The following is a 16,115-nucleotide window of genomic DNA, read 5'->3' as shown; positions in this document are numbered from 1 at the left end:
ATATCTATAGCAATCTCTTTTAACCTGTAGACACTACTTCAGGAGCTGTCTTACCTGGGAAACCTAATGGCCAAGTTTGTGATTATATGTCTAAAAAATTGGACAGAACAGAGCTAAATTTGTAAAAAATAAGAGCCACTCCCCAGTTGATAAATGGTCAAAGGATATGAATAGTCAGGTTGCAGAAGAAGAAATCAAAGCTATTAATAGTCACATGAAAAAGTACTATAAATCACTACTGATTATAATTGAAATGCAAATTAAAACAACTCTTGAGGTACCATCTCACACCTATCAAATTGGCTAACATGACAGAAAAAGAAAGTAAATACTGGAGGGGGTGTAGAAAAATTGGGACAGTAACACACTATTGGTGGAGTTGTGAACTACTCCAACTGTTCTGTAGAACAATCTGGAGTGATGCCCAAAGGGAAATCAAACTGTTCATACCCTTTGACCCAGCTACTACTAATACTACTACTAGTAATTCCCAAAGAAATTAAAGGAAAGGAAAAAGGACCTATTTGCACAAAAATATTTATAGCAGTTCATTTCATGGTGGCAAAGAATTGGAAATTGAGGGGATGTCCATGGTTGAAAAAGTTGTGATATCTGATTATGATGGAATATGATTGTTCTATAAGAAATGATGAGCAGAAGGTTTCAGAAAAAGCTGGGAAGACTTATAGGAACTGATGAAATGTTAAGTGAGCAAAACCAGGAGAATATTGTACATGGTAATAGTAATATTGTAAGGACAGTCAACATTAAATGACTGCCCCAAATGGGTATGAAGAATTGGACATAACTGAACAACAACAGCAATGTGCTAGGCATTGTGCTTAGTGCTAGGGATAAAAAAAGGCAGTCCCTGCCCTCAAGGAGCTCACAATCTATTGGGGGTAACAACAAGCCAACAAATATATGCAAATAATATGCAGGATAAGTAGGAACTAGTTAAAAGAGGGAAGACACTAGAATTAAGAGGGGTTGGAGAAGAGATCTTAGTTGGAATTTAAAAGAATCCAAGGAAACCAGCAGACTGAGATAGAGAGAGAACATTTCAGGAATGGAATATAGCCAGAGAAAATGCCCTGACTATTTTATCACCTGTAAGATGAGGAAGGGGGTTGTACTAGATACTGTCTAAGGTCTGTATAAAATAAAACCTAGGATTCATATCAAATTTTAATATATGCCAAGAACTTTACAAATATTATCTCATTTGACCCTCACAACAATCCCATGAGGTAAGTGCTATTATTATCCTCATTATACAGATAAGGAAACTGAATTAGACAGTAATTTGTAAGTACCTTGCCCAGGGTCACACAGCTAGTAAATGTCTGAGGCTAGATTTGAACTCAGATCATCCTGGTTCTAGGTCCATCTAGATTCACACATAAATGTTGTGCTAAATTATTTTCCTCAATATGTTTAATATGATCCTACCTATATATCCTATATCAGACTACATGCCATCTTGGGGAGGGGACAGTAGAAGGAGGGGGGAAATTTAGAACTCAAAATCTTATAAAAGTGAATGTTGGGGGGCAGCTAGGTGGTACAGTGACTAGAGCACCAGCCCTGGAGTCAGGAGGACCTGAGTTCAAATCCAGCCTCAGACACTTGACACTTACTAGCTGTGTGACCTTGGGCAAGTCACTTAACACCAATTGCCTTCCTTTCCCCCCTATTAAAAAAAAGTGAATGCTGAAAACTAAAAATAAATAAATAAATAAAATTTTAAAAATTAAAAAAAGAAAGGAAAAAAATTTTTTCCTAAAGCACTAATTGGACCATATAATTCTATGACTCTATAGACTTCTATAGCTTTCTATTACATATAGGAGAAAAAATAAACTCTTTGGTTGACATTTAAAGACCTTCACAACTTCCCCCAATTAATTTTTCCAACTTTATTATGCATTACTCTCATTCCCACACTCTATGGTCCTTCCAAACTATTCTTGCTGTTTTTCTATCTACCATCTCTCTACCTCTGTATCTGCTGTCCCGTAGGCCTGGAATACACTTTCTCCTGGTCTCCATCTCTTAGAATTCCCTGTATTTTTCAAGGTTCAGTACAAGCATCACCTTCCCCAGGAAACCTTCCCTGATTCTCTCTCATTTACTGCTTCCCTCACTCCCAAAATTACCTTTTTTTAATGCATTCTATATATACTTGTTTATGTATATGTTGTCTCTCTTGATAGTATGTAAGGTCCTTGAGGACAGGAACTGTTTAGTTTCTATCTTTGTGTTCCCAGTGCCTGTAGCTTGGTGCCTGGTACTTTGTAGAGGCTTTAAACATATATATTGACTATTAATTGCAGAGAACTGTGCCAGATGTTATGTGAACTACAAAGGTTAGATAAGATCCCGCCTTCCCTTATTGTCTATTAGGGAGATATAGCATCTACATAAATAACTAGAATGCTAGTCAGTACATGATAAGTGAATGAGAAAAGTTGGGTGGAAATTTCCATGGAGGGAGAATATCTTATCCACCATGAGCTCTGTAAGTCTGGGGAGCATGGGGTCAAAAAGCAAGAAGCCAGACTGAAAGAAAATTTATTAGTGCACAGAGGAAGATTGCATGGTCTGATGGCATCTTCAACTTCTTAGGGTAGAGGCTGGGTTTTTATATCTTTTTAAGCTTGTTTAGAGTATAGAGTGGTCTGCCATTATAGAAAAGGTAGTTGGGAGGCTTGCAATCCCTGGGATCACAGATGTTACTAAAGACCAGGTATGTTCCCATGGGAAATGCATTTCTCAGTGGTTAGTCTTATCAGAATTCCCTGTATTGACAAGAGATCTGTAAGATGGTGGAGACAGCTCTTTAAAGTAGAATAACTGTTATTTATATTGTTGCTGCCAATTGGGAAGGAAGTAAAGTACATCTCTCCCCATGTAGCTGTTTTCCTTGCTGTCAGAGGTTACCTTATCTGAGGAAAATCCATTTCCCCAAACTCACAATACTCAGGTACATGTGTCCTCCACTGACTCAAGGAATGGGAAAAGGTAATACTGAAGGAATCAGGAAAGGTTTTTTATAGTAAGCAGTATTGGAGCTGGATTTTAAAAGATGGGTAAACTTTCAACAACCAGAGAGTTAGGGAAGGTATTACAAAGCATAGGGAACAGCATGAGGAAAGGCACGAAAATAGGAAAATATGAGGTATGTATAGATGATGGCAAATTGTCCAGATAGCAGGATAGAAGTTGTTTTAGAAAGTACAGTGTCCTTCCCTTTTTAAAAGAGCTTAATAACTACTCAGCTCACAGATTTGTTGAAAAAATGAAATGAGTTAACAGATTTGAGAGTGGCCAATCATTATTACTGCCCTCTTTCAATTTAATGATCTGCTAATGGCAATATTCTTCCAGGCAAGCCATTAGAATTGGGAAACTACTTCTATTAGTCTCAGTTCCTTACAATTTACATTTTAAGTTATTGGGAGAGGCATGTGTGAATGTGTATATATTTGCCTGTATACCTACCAATGAACCTGTGATTCACCTAGACATAGCTCAGTGGATAGACCCCTAGTTTGAACCCAGATAGTGAGTATGTAAGTCATCCAGCCCTCACTCTTTCATAGGCTGTTAAATTGTAATTTTTGATGGGATAAGGGGAGCCAGGGACTGCCTTTTCTGCAGCCCCATTTCCAAGACCTATAGGGTATAAAACCCGTGGCCTTATTTTAGGTACAGATCTGCTCATTCATCATCATTTATATATCATCTACTATATAGTAAGGCACTATGTTAAGTGTACTTTACAAAGATTTATCTCCTATGATCTTCATAATAACCTGGGAGGTAGGTACTATTATAATCCCCATTTTTGTTGTTGTGCAATCATTTCATTCATGTCTGACTCTTCATGACTCCATTTGAGTTTTCTTGGCAAAGATACTGGGGTAGTTTGCCATTTCCTTTTCCAGCTCATTTTCCAAATGAAGAAAATGAAGCAAAACAGAGTTAAGTGATTTACCCAGGGTCACATAGCTACTAAGTGTCTGAGGTGGAATTTTAATTCAGCAAGGTGAGTCTTCCTGATTCCAGACCCAGCACTGTATTCACCATGCCACCTAGTAGCTGCCATTAACCACGTTTTACAGTTGAGAAAACTGAGACAAGCAGCAGTTATGTATCATGTCCAGGGTAACATAGTATAAAGCCAATTACAGCTGCTCTCCTGAGGACTGCTGTTGTGAATAACTTTAAGGGTCTAATCACACTCTATTTATTCAGCAATAAACTAAAGCATAACATTCAAGAAATTAAAGCATAACATTCACAGCAACATAATATAATAAATTATTACTAAGGTGACCACATAGTCTTAAACAAAACATATCATTCAGTATATCTTATAGTCATCTTTAAGGGGTAGCAGAAAATACAAACACCATCCACCCCTGGGTGACAGTAAGTTACAATCTCATCAGTCAATGCAGAGTATCCAAGTAAAGTCCTCTTTCATCTTAACTCGAGGCTGACTTCCAAACCCCATGACTCCTCCTCCATGGGCTGACCACTCCTAACTCTTGCCTGGATTCACATGTAGGCAGCTCTCCATTCCTGTTCCATATCTCAGCTCATGGGAACTGCTCCACTCCATGCTCTTTGCAGTTTTTGTTTCTAGAAAATAAAGCTTAACAGGCTACAACAATATTTACACACATTATCAACACTATCATCTAAATTCACTTTCTGTCTAAGAAACCAGTACAGAACAACAGACAGGGCTTCTGTCTGAAAAATCAACAGAGATCAACAGACACAGTGCCTAGATCACATTCTCTTTCTCAGTTTTGCCTGCTCCCAGCTCTGCCTGTGCTCTTAAGGCTTCTTCCTGTCCCATCCTTTTTGCAAGCCACTCCTACCGTGGGCTCCCATATGATTATATTTGGCTTATTAAGGGAAGGGAAGATCTTCAAACTCCCTTAGGCCTATTAAGGGATGTATATGTATACTTTTTCCAATCAAAGACTCTTGATACAATCATAGGTGAGGCTCAACAGCACTTGATTAGCTAAAATGCATTCCAGAAAAAGAGCAAAAATCCTATTTTGCTTGCTTTTACACACAGCTAGAACATATCTGAGGCATGATTTGAATTCTGGTCTTCCTGACTCCAGGTCTCCCCTACTATATCCACTATACCAAGCTACCTCTTGAGCTTTGGAAACCTAGAGGAACTTGGGGAGTTTGGGTGAAGAGAAGAGAAAAATCCCAAAGAATCTAAGATGGGGTACAGAATTTGATTTTATATTCAAGGTCAGTAGTGGGAAAATGGTATGAAAAGAGGATAAGGAGGGATTACTTTAATGTTACAGAATCATAGAATTTTAGAATTGGACCTACCTAGCCGTCTATCTAGTACAATTCGTATTCAGAAGGAATCCCCACTACAACATGCCCAAAAGGTCATTGTCCAGCCTCAGCATGAAAACTCCAAGGAGAGGGAATCCTTGCCTTTTGAGGCAGCCTATTCCATGTTTGGATAGCTTAAGTTGTTAGGAAGTTTCTCCTGGTTCTAGCCCAAATTTGCCTCTTTACAACTTCTACCCACCATTTTTACTGGTTCTGCCCTTTGAGACCAAATAGAGCAAGTCTAATCCTTTCTTCACATCAGAGCTTTTCAAATACTTGAAGATAGCGTTCAAGTCTCTTCCCTTCCCCTACCCCCACCCCTGGTCTTCTCTATTTCCACATCCTTCATTTTATCCTTACAGGACATGAATTCAAGAGGCCCTTCATCATTCCAGTTGACCTATTCATGACACTCCTCAGTTTACCAATGTCCTTTTTTGAAAAAAAAAATTTTGAACTTAAGAAATAAAATGAGCATTTCTGTAACAAAAATAGAATAGAAAAAAAGAGAATTCACATGAAACTGCATATCTATTATTTACAACTTGCTTTTCCTTTTAAATATATAATAAAGTTATCCCATAACTTTCTTTTTCCTTCCCTTCTCTTAGTGTAGAGATGGTTACCATTACATATACACACACACATACACACACACACACACGCACACCACCATACTATACATGCTTCTATTTATCAGTTCTTTCTCTGAATGCAGAGAGTGTCTTCCTTCATAGATCCTTGGTAGATAATTTGGTTATTTATAATAGTAAAAATGACTTAGTTGCTCACAGTTGTGCTTAAAACAATGTTGTAACTATGGTATACAACATTATCTTAGTTCTGTTCTTTTCACTCTTCATTATTTCATACAAGTCTTTCCATGTTTTCCTGAAATCATTGACCTTATTTCTTATAGCACAGTAGGATTCCATCACGATCATATGCCACAATTTGTTTAGCCATTCTCCAGTTGACAGGCTTCCTGGCAATTTCTGGTTCATTGCCAACACAGAGAGGACTGCTATAAATATTTTGGACTTATAAATTATTTTCCTTTTTCACTTATCTTCTTGGGCAACCAACCTAATAGTGGTATTGCTGAGTTAAAGGGTGTAGGCAGTTTAATAACTCTTTGTGCATAATTCCAGATGATCAATGTCTTTCTTAAACTCTGATGCCCAGAATTGAACATAGTATTCAAGAAGAGGTCTAAGGGAGGCAGAATACAGGGACAGGATTACTTCTTATTCCTGAAAAAGTGTTGCCTATCAACACAGTTCAAGTTGGTGAGATGTCATGTCACACTGCTAACTTGTGTTCTGCCTGTAGTCCACTGGCATTTCCAGATTGTTCTGAAAACAACTGCTTTCCAGAACTACTGCTCAACAGCTGCAAAATCCTCTGAGGCTACTTCACTTTATGTGACAGATTTGTCAGCAAAAAGCTCTGTGAAATCCAGAGAAAACTACAGAGTCTGAATGCAGATTGAAGCAAACTACTTGCCCTCTCTCTTTTTCCTTTTGTTCCTTTTTCCTCATTCACTCCATTGCTTATAGCTCTTTTTACAACTTGACTAATGTTTAATGTGAAGGTATTTGTAGAACCTATATTGGATTTCATGCCACCATTTGGGGGGGCGGGGCGTGGCGAGGAATGGAAGGGGGAGAAAATTTGGAATTCAAGGAATTGTGGAACTGAATGTTGTAAACTAAAAGTAAATAAATAAATTTTAAAAATTAAAAAAACAAAAGCAAACCAAAAAAAAGTTTTGTGAAAATAAAATTTTTGTAAATGGAATAATTTTCTATTGGAGGATTACAGATTTAGAGCCAAGAAAGACCTTAGCGACCATCAAGTCAAATCCCTTAATTTTTTTTACAGATTCAGTAGGGAGGCTGTTTATACAACTCCTGTAGTAAAGTATAATGCCATGCACAAGCAGCTTTCCAGAAGAACTGCTACTGTGAACAGCTTTTAGGATTCTGATTACACAGTATAGTGATCACTCTATTTATTCCATAACAAATCAAAGCAAAACTTTCACAGAAAATCAAGGTATAGCATTCACAATATTACAACTTCTCAAAGAAAATCACAAATATAATATTCACAACATAGTCTCAAATACAGTAGTCAAAATCTTCCACTCATGGGGCAACTAACTCAATCAGTCACTTATCAGTAACAATATCTCAAAGTACAATAGTCAAAGTCTTCCATTCTTGGGGCAAAGTCTTGATTAACTCATTCAGTCACTTATTCAGCAATCAATTACTAGGTATCATACACAAAACCCTCTACCCCTTAGGTCACTAGTAAATTATAATTCCATAATTACTCAGTACCCAAGGACAAGTCTTTTCATCTTGACTTGGGGCCTGTTCTCAGATTCCCTGGATCCATTTCCATGGTCCCAGATTCTACCTAGATTCACCAGACTGTCACCTGGGTTCGATGGCAGGCAGCTCCCAGTTCCTTGACCAGCTGTCTGGGCAGGTCCTGCTCCACATTGAAGTTCACAGGGTCTGGTCCATGTCAGATCTCTCACCATTTCTGCTACAGGGAATTCAAGGCTCAACCAAGCCACAAAGTCTCAGCATCCCAGTCATGCTTCCTCAGTCACCTGGGCTCCTGGCTCCTGGCTCCTGGGATCCTATTCAGAAGAAGCTCAACCACTACAAGTTCTCAGGAAATTCTGGCTCAGCTCTCCATTCTCTCTTCTGCAGCTGCTCTGCTACCAGATCCTGGTCTCAAGAAAATTCTGACTCTGGGGCTTTTCCTTATATACACACAGCATTAGCTTCTTGTTTCAGCCAACTTCCTCCTGTTACATCAGTAATAGAAGACAGGAGTTCATACCTTCTGTTTCCCCTACAGAAGCTTGATCAGTTACTAAGTGCTAAGTACCTGCTACTTTTGCCAACACAAAGAGATCTTCAAATTCAAAATTACATGCCTTTACATAAAGCAATGCATTCTTAAGCCATTTTATGGAGAAAGTGTTTAAGAAATGCTTATTGAGTGACTGGCTAATTGATAGGTGCACAGATGTGACCACACTGAGGTCAGAAGCAGTTCAAGGACACTCAAGATCTCTTTACTTTTTTATTACTATACTATCTTATTACTTTAGTAATAATTGTGAGACTTGGGAGATGCTGACATATGACCGCTCAGCATGGTGTGCCTCCATCAAAAAAGGCACTTTGGAGAATTGCATAAGTTCAAAAGAAATGTTAGATGTGGAAATTTAGAAACATCTTCATCCCAAATGTTCAAATGGAATATTTGTGCCCCACCTGTGGTAGAGCCTTCGAGCTCATAGTATTAGTCTGATCAGCCATATTTGGACAACTGTACCTGGTGTCATTTTGGTCCTCTTCAACCATGAAGGACAAATAACAATATCTCCCTTGTTGAGAGGTAGACTAGGGTTGTGGATGGAGAGCTTACTCTAGAGTCAGAAAGACCCAGTTTCAAATCCTGCTACTGACACATAGCCTTAGTTCCCATCTGCACTGATAGAGGGAGTTTCCTCACTGGGAATTCCTAATACTAAGGAAATCATACCTCTTCCCCCATCCTCCAAATCTCTTCCTCCTTCTTATTCTCCCCTCCCTCCAAATCTATTGTATAAGTTTGAATTTTTGTATAGTAGATTTTCTTTAAAAAAATAAAGCCCATTCATATTTTCTAAGGACCTATAACAACATATTGTAATGTAGTGGGTAGTGCCCTGGATTTGGATTCAGGGGTTCAAATGTCACCTCAAACCACTCACTAGCTATTTGACCTTAGGCAAGGCATTTAATTGCCAAGGCCAAAGTTTCCCCATTCATAAATGGAAGGGAGGTTCCTTCCAGCTGTTAGTCTAGACTCCTGTGATCTCATGTTCTCCAGGAGATGAGCAGTCTAAGTAAACCAGGCACACCTATCAATAATCTCAGCCCACAGCTCTAACTGCAAAGCTCAGAACAAAACTATGCTAATGATTTTTGTAGGATTAGCGTCAGATCTTTATTTTTAATTTTGATTATTTTATAAACCTCTTGGTTGGGAATGGGAGTGGGTGGTAGGTTTGCTTTTTAGTCATTTTCATTCTCCATTTTTATAATTTTATGGATTTGGTGTGGATCTAATGGGGGAGGCCAGGGCTTCATTACTATCCGCACTCTGGGTTTTTTGTTGTGGTTTTTTTGCATATTTTTACTGGCTTAGTTGATCATCAGAATTCCTCCTGGGATCAATCCTTCACTTGCCTAGCTCATGCTGGGTAAATCCGTGATACATCCCATTCTATGGCCCCTCATTAATAACCCAGACAGTCTGCGTGCCCATGAGAGTAGCAGATCATGAGGAATGCCATGGTACAGAGAGAGAATGGGCTAACATGACTCCAAGGATAAATCAAGCTAATGATCTCATTAGGCTTTCAAGATGAAAACTAAATGTGTGCATATTAACAGTGAAAATCTTCCTGAGAAAATGTTTCATGCTGGCCTCCCTGCAAAGGGTTGGAGAAATGGTAGTAGTTCCTAACAGGAACCCCACTACTTCTACTAAATAGATGTTAATAGTCCTTCCTTCTCTGTCTCCACCCCCCACCTCCACACAATAATTTAGAGAGTAGAGCCTCCCAATGAGAGGGTCAGCTGTGGACCAGACAGAACAATGCTTCTCTGTTCTTGTGTTCAGTTTGGCTCATTAATCAGGTGATGAGGTGGTGAGTCTTTCCCTCTAAGATTACCTTCTACCATTTCTTTTTTTTGGGGGGTAGGGGAGGAGTAAGGCAAGGCAATTGGTGTTAAGTGACTTGCCCAAGGTCACACCGCTGGTAAGTGTCAAGTGTCTGAGGCCAAATTTGAACCAGATTCTCTGACTCCAGGGCACTACCTAGTTGCCCCAATCACCTACCTAGGAATAGCCCACAGGCTCTCTTGTTTTTTTGTTTTTGTTTGCTTTTTGTTTTTGAAGGAGAAGGCAAGGCAGTTGGGGTTAAGTGACTTGCCCAAGGTCACACAACTAGTAGACAAGTGTCTGAGGCTAGATTTGAACTCATCCACTACACCACTCAGTGCATGTACTGAATACACTGTAGCCCATACCTGAATATACTATTTCTTTAAATGTTATTTTTTCATTATAAGAGAAGCCCCTTGAGGGCAGGTTCTATTTTTGCTTTTCTTTGTTTGCCTGGCACTTAGAAAGTGCTTAAGAAATGCTCATTGATTGATTAGCTAATTGCCCAAATGTGAAGAATCCTTATCAGTGGGGCAGTCAGGTGGTACAGTGGATACCGAATTAGGCCAGTATTCAGGAAGACCTGAGTTCAAATTCAGCCTGACACCCACTCAGGCACACTAATTGTGTGACCCTAGACAAGTTGTTCAACCTGTTTGTCTCAGTTTCCTCATATGTAAAATGGGGCTAATAATAGTACCTCCCTCCCAGGGTTATTGTGAGGATCAAATGAGATAATAATTGTAAAGCAAAATAAGCATTATAGAAATGTTAACTGTCATTGTCATTGGGATTAAATTTGTTCTGTTTGGACCCTGATGGCAGAGCCAGGAGCAATGGGGTGGAAGCAAATTTGCAAAGAAGTAATTTTAGGCGTAATAGAGTGCTGGGCAGCTAGGTGATACCGTGGATAGGGTGCCAGGTCTGGAGTCAGGAAGACTCATCTTGTTGAGTTCAAATCTGGCCTTAGACACTTACTAGCTGTGTAACCCTGGGCAAGTCACTTAACACTATTCACCTTGCCTCAGTTTCCTCATCTGGAAAATGGCAAACTGCTCTAGTATCTTTGCCAAGAAAACCCCAAATGGGGGTTGGGCACAACTGAACAGCAAGAGTTCTGGGCTTGGAGTCAGGAAGACCTGAGTTTAAATCCTGCTTCAGACTTTTACTAGCTACATGACCCTGGGTAAATCACTTAACACAATTTTGTACCTTAGTTTCCTCATTTGTAAAATGAAGGGGTGGGACTTAAGAGTCTCTCAAAAAAAAACTCCCTTTATGGCCTCCAGAAAAGCTTCCTCACAATTGGAGCAAAAGTGGAGGAGTTGCCATGAAATGCAATGTGTTAACCCTCATCAGAAGTCTTTCTTTTGGTTTGGTTTGGGTTTTTTTGTGAGGCAGTCAGGATTAAGTGACTTGCCCAGGGTCACACAGATACTAAGTGTTTGAGGCTGGATTTGAACTCAGGTCCTCCAGGGCTAGAGCACTGTCCACTGTGCCACCTAGCTGCCTCTCATCAGTCTGTAAAATCTTTAAACACATGCCGGCTGAATGCTTGTTGGGTATATTACAGTGGGTATGAGCTGAACCGTAGGGTCACTGAGGTTATAAGATCTTAGCTTTGGAGCTGAAAGAGATCTTGGAATTCATCTAATTTTACAAATGAGGAAACTGAGACTCAGAGAGGGTAAAAGACCCTGCCGAGGTCACATAAGTGGTAGAACTTGCTTTTCAACTGAGTTCTTTTGACTAAAGAATGAACACTCATTCTCCTACACCAAGATGCTTCCTTCCAGCTCTAAAATTCCATTTTTCGATTCTTCATGGTCAAAAATGAATTATAAGGAACTTGTTGCATCTCATAGATCATCAGCATGAGTTAAATAGACCTGGGACCTTAACTTCAAGAAGTTTATAGTCTGATGGAATGATGTGGGACAACAGAAACCTTTATAGACAAAAGAATGATGTAGATCTGGGTTACCTGACCTTTTTTGTCTGGTAGAGCCTTTGACAGTCTGGTAGAGCCTACTGACCCCTTCTCAGAATAATGGTTTTAAATGCATAAAATAAAATACATGGGATTATAATTTCCAATTATATCAAAATACTGTTATCAAAATACATTTTAAAAAATTCACTGACTCCAGTTAAGAACTCTTGGATTGGATTTTTAAAATACAGTGTTGTTATCAAATTGCCATTTAAAAAATTGAGTTAAGGGGGCAGCTACTGGCCCTGGAGTCAGAAGGACCTGAGTTCAAATCCAATCTCAGACACTTAACACTTACTACCTGTGTGACCTTGGGCAAGTCACTTAACCCCAATTGCCCTACCATCCCCCCTACCAAAAAAAAAAAAGTGAGTCAAGGGATGGCCCCTTTAATTAGAAAAAAGAAAAAAAATCAAATTAGGTGGAGTTGTGAATGGAACCAACAACATGTAGAAAAATATTTCTAGGAGCTCTTTTTGTGGTGTCCAAGAATTGGAATTTGAAGGGATGCCCATCAACTGGAGAATGACTGAACAAGTTGTGGTATGTGAATGTAATAGAATACAATTGTGCTATAAGAAATGATGAGCAGATGGATTTTAGAAAAAACTGGAAATACTTACATGAACTGATGCTGAGTAAGGTGAGCAGAACCAGGAGAATGTTGTACACAGTAACAGCAACATTGTGCCGTGAGCAACTTTATTAATAGACTTAGCTCTCCTCAGCAATACAGTGATTTAAGGCAGTTCCAAAGAACTCATGATATAAAATGCTATCCACATCCAGAATGCAGATTGAAACATACTATTTTCTCTTTTTTGTCTTTTCTTTCTCATTATTTTCCCTTTTGTTCTGATTCTTCTTTAACAATATAACTAATGTAGAAATATGTTTAACATGATTGTACATGTATACCCTAAAAAAAAAATTTTTTTTTCAACTGAGTTAGGAAGGAAAAGACAGTCCCTGATTTTAAGGGATTTACAGTCTTCTCACTGATGTCCTTTTTTTAAAATCTTTTTTTAAAAAATCTTATCCTTATCCTACCAAACTTTCCTCTTCCTCCCTGCCATTCTCTTCCCCTTGCCCTTGACTGGCTTTCTTTTCCTCATAACCTTTATATCTCTCTTTTCTCCCCATTCTGTCTTTCTAGTGTATGGCCACAATATGAAGAGCAGCAATGACTTCATTGGGAGGATTGTCATTGGCCAGTACTCTACTGGTTCCTCTGAATCCAACCATTGGCGGCGGATGCTGAATACCCACCGGACAGCAGTGGAGCAGTGGCATAGCCTACGGTCCCGAGCTGAGTGTGACCGAGTCTCCCCTGCCTCTCTTGAGGTGACGTGAATTCCTGGGTGACTTATTTTCCCCAAAAAATTGAGAGGGAAAAAAAGGCTGACATATACACATACACATACTATACATTTGAGTATACACAAGCATACATAATCACTGGGGAATTGAAAGTAATGGACACAACTACTGATATCAAAATGACTGCCTTTGATAAGGTGCCTCAAAAGACATTCTTGTGTCCCATTTCCAGATGATGGGAACTGTGTCCCTTGTTTCTTCTCTGGGACCTACTGGACACACCTTCTGAGGTTGCTACCCCCTCTAATCTTTGCCCCATGGCTTCATTTTCAACGCCAAGGGCACTTTTGAATTAATAAGAAGGCTGCCCAACCTCCACCTGACTGGTTTGCTTGATGTTAGGTCAGAGGGTGGGGAGGTTATTGCTGATGGGAAACTTTTGAAATAGTCACTGCCTCCTGACAGTGAGTGCACACCTGATTCTCTTTCCCAGAGGTTTAAGTATCTATGTGTTCTCTTGGTGAATGTGACGAGTAGATTAGACTGTTTGGGGGAAAAAGTCCAATATATATAATGTGGCAAAATAACTTCCGACTTAATGGATCTGTCCTTGTGTTAGCTTATTACCCTGGAACTCTTGGTATGTAGGCTTATGTTCTTGTCTAAATGCACACGTGTGTGAATGTATGTGCACCTAAGTCCTCTTGTGTGGAAGATGGCGTGCTAGGACCCAGATCTCTTGCCTTCCCTCCTGAATGATTTGTCACACGACTACATCCTGTTTGTCAGAGACCCACCCATCTAATATTCATGTATCTGTATGTAAAGTATGTGGAATATGATATAGCAAAATAATCCTTTGGAGTGTACTTTAGAGTGATCCAGAGAAAACCAATGAAGAGATGTTTAGAGTCTCCAAGGACCAATGTCATGGATTGAAGTGTTCCCAAACCTCCATTGGACTCCATCTCTTTCCCTGATAGAGTCTTGTGGGTCTTTCTGTGTTTGTGTGTGAATCAAAGACATTCTTCCCCAGTTAAGAAGATAGCCTAGTTAGAGAGTAGAACTGTTTACTCCTTTGAATGTTTCTGTACATTTTTCAGAACATATTGTCTGGTACGATGAAGAGTGTATATTTATTGAAATTAAAGATCTATTTATTTGTGCCATGCACTCAAAGTTGTTGCTTTCTTTGGGCTTAAGGGGAAGGTAGGGGTGGGAGTATCCACAGATACAACAAATTGCACCTTTATTATAAAATTTATAAAAATGAAAAGAAACCTGAAAAGAAATGTCAAGGTAGGTTCCTTTCTTTCAGTTTGTAATGCAGTCACTTTTGGTCAGGCCCTCATCTTTTTCTTCACTTTTGGAATTACTTCCTCACCAGTCTAACTACCTCTATTCTCTCCCTTCTCCAGTCTATCATCCATAATGCTGCCTGATCAATCCTACTAACAAACTTCTTTCATCTTGTCACTCCTTTACTCAAAAACTTTGCACCAGTGGTTTGCTATTGCCTATCAGTTCAGTGACACAGTGGGTAGAGTGTTGGACCTGGAGTAAGGAAGACTCATCTAATCTGACCTCAGATACTAATTCAATGACAAATAACCCTGTTTGCCTCAGTTTCCTCATATGTAAAATGGCTGGAGCAGGAAATGGCAAACTAATGTAGTATCTTGGCCAAGAAAACCGAAAATGGGGTCATGAAGAGTCAGACAGGCCTGAAAAACAACAATTGAATATTGTATCAATGCCTGATTCTGGCATTCAAAATCCCTCCAGTCTTGTTATAAAGACCCTCCTCTGCCTTGTTATAACTATTTCCCTTCATGTACTCAATGCTGCAGCTAAAATGCAATGCTCTCTACCCCTCTTTACTTCCTGTTCTGACCTGACCTTGAGAATGTCTGTAGCTTTTCTCATTCTGTCTCCCAAGCTAAAATGGACCTTACCCTCCTCTCTGTTGAAATTCCTTCTTTTGAGGTCCAACTCAGGTGCCACTTCTCTTACCGTCTCAGGTAATAGTGATCTCTCCTTACATCTATATTACTCTCTTGCTTCACAGCTATTTGTGTATGCATTTTCCTACTACTCTGTTAGATTGTAAGCTTCAAGACATGGCCTGTTGTATAGATAATAATAATATTTGTACAGCACTCTATAAACATAAAGCACTCCACATAAGTTATCTCATTTGATCCTTCCAATGACGCTGTGAGGTAGGTGCTATAATTATCCCCATTGTATAGATGAAGAAACTGAAGCTGAGAGAGGATAAGTGACTTACCCAGGGTCACACAGCTAGAAAACTATCTGAGGCAGGATTCAAACTCAAGTCTTCTTAACTCTAAGTCAGGCACTCTAATCCTTAAGCTACCCCTTGAGGTATATGGGGTGTTCAAGGAGGATTAGGTATGAGGGATTGCCAGTCCCTTTTCAGGGCTACTCATCAACCTTCGGGGGTCTACCTGGTAGTCAGCTTTCCCTAATGAGTCTTAAACCCATAGATGAGTTGTGTTTGTCCTTAGTCCTTGAAGAGAACCATGACATGATTTGAGTGAGGGAGGGCTGTGCAAGGTCACCAGTCTCACTTTTTCCTTCAGAGCCATCTGGGTCCAGTGACCTGATATTCATCAGGATGACTAAAGATGGCCCAGGATGCTTGGCCTTT

At 39.4% G+C, this 16,115-nt stretch overlaps 1 protein-coding gene across 2 annotated transcripts in view; it reads left to right on the top strand.

The window, feature by feature from the left end:
• Nucleotides 1–14,614, top strand: part of SYT17 (synaptotagmin 17) — a 91,783-nt gene extending 77,169 nt beyond the window's left edge. For both annotated transcript variants that reach the window (XM_069096031.1, XM_069096030.1), the window contains one exon: nt 13,278–14,614. In XM_069096031.1, the coding sequence (XP_068952132.1) occupies nt 13,278–13,474 (197 nt within the window). In that variant the 3' untranslated portion in view covers nt 13,475–14,614. The remainder of the gene's footprint in view (nt 1–13,277) is intronic.
• Nucleotides 14,615–16,115: the final 1,501 nt, after the last annotated feature.

This window comes from Petaurus breviceps, unplaced genomic scaffold, assembly GCF_028583685.1.
Source record: "Petaurus breviceps papuanus isolate PSGF00001 unplaced genomic scaffold, PetGlider_PUasm1.0 229, whole genome shotgun sequence".
Lineage (NCBI taxonomy): Eukaryota > Metazoa > Chordata > Mammalia > Diprotodontia > Petauridae > Petaurus > Petaurus breviceps.
This window is presented reverse-complemented; position numbering and strand designations above follow the sequence as displayed.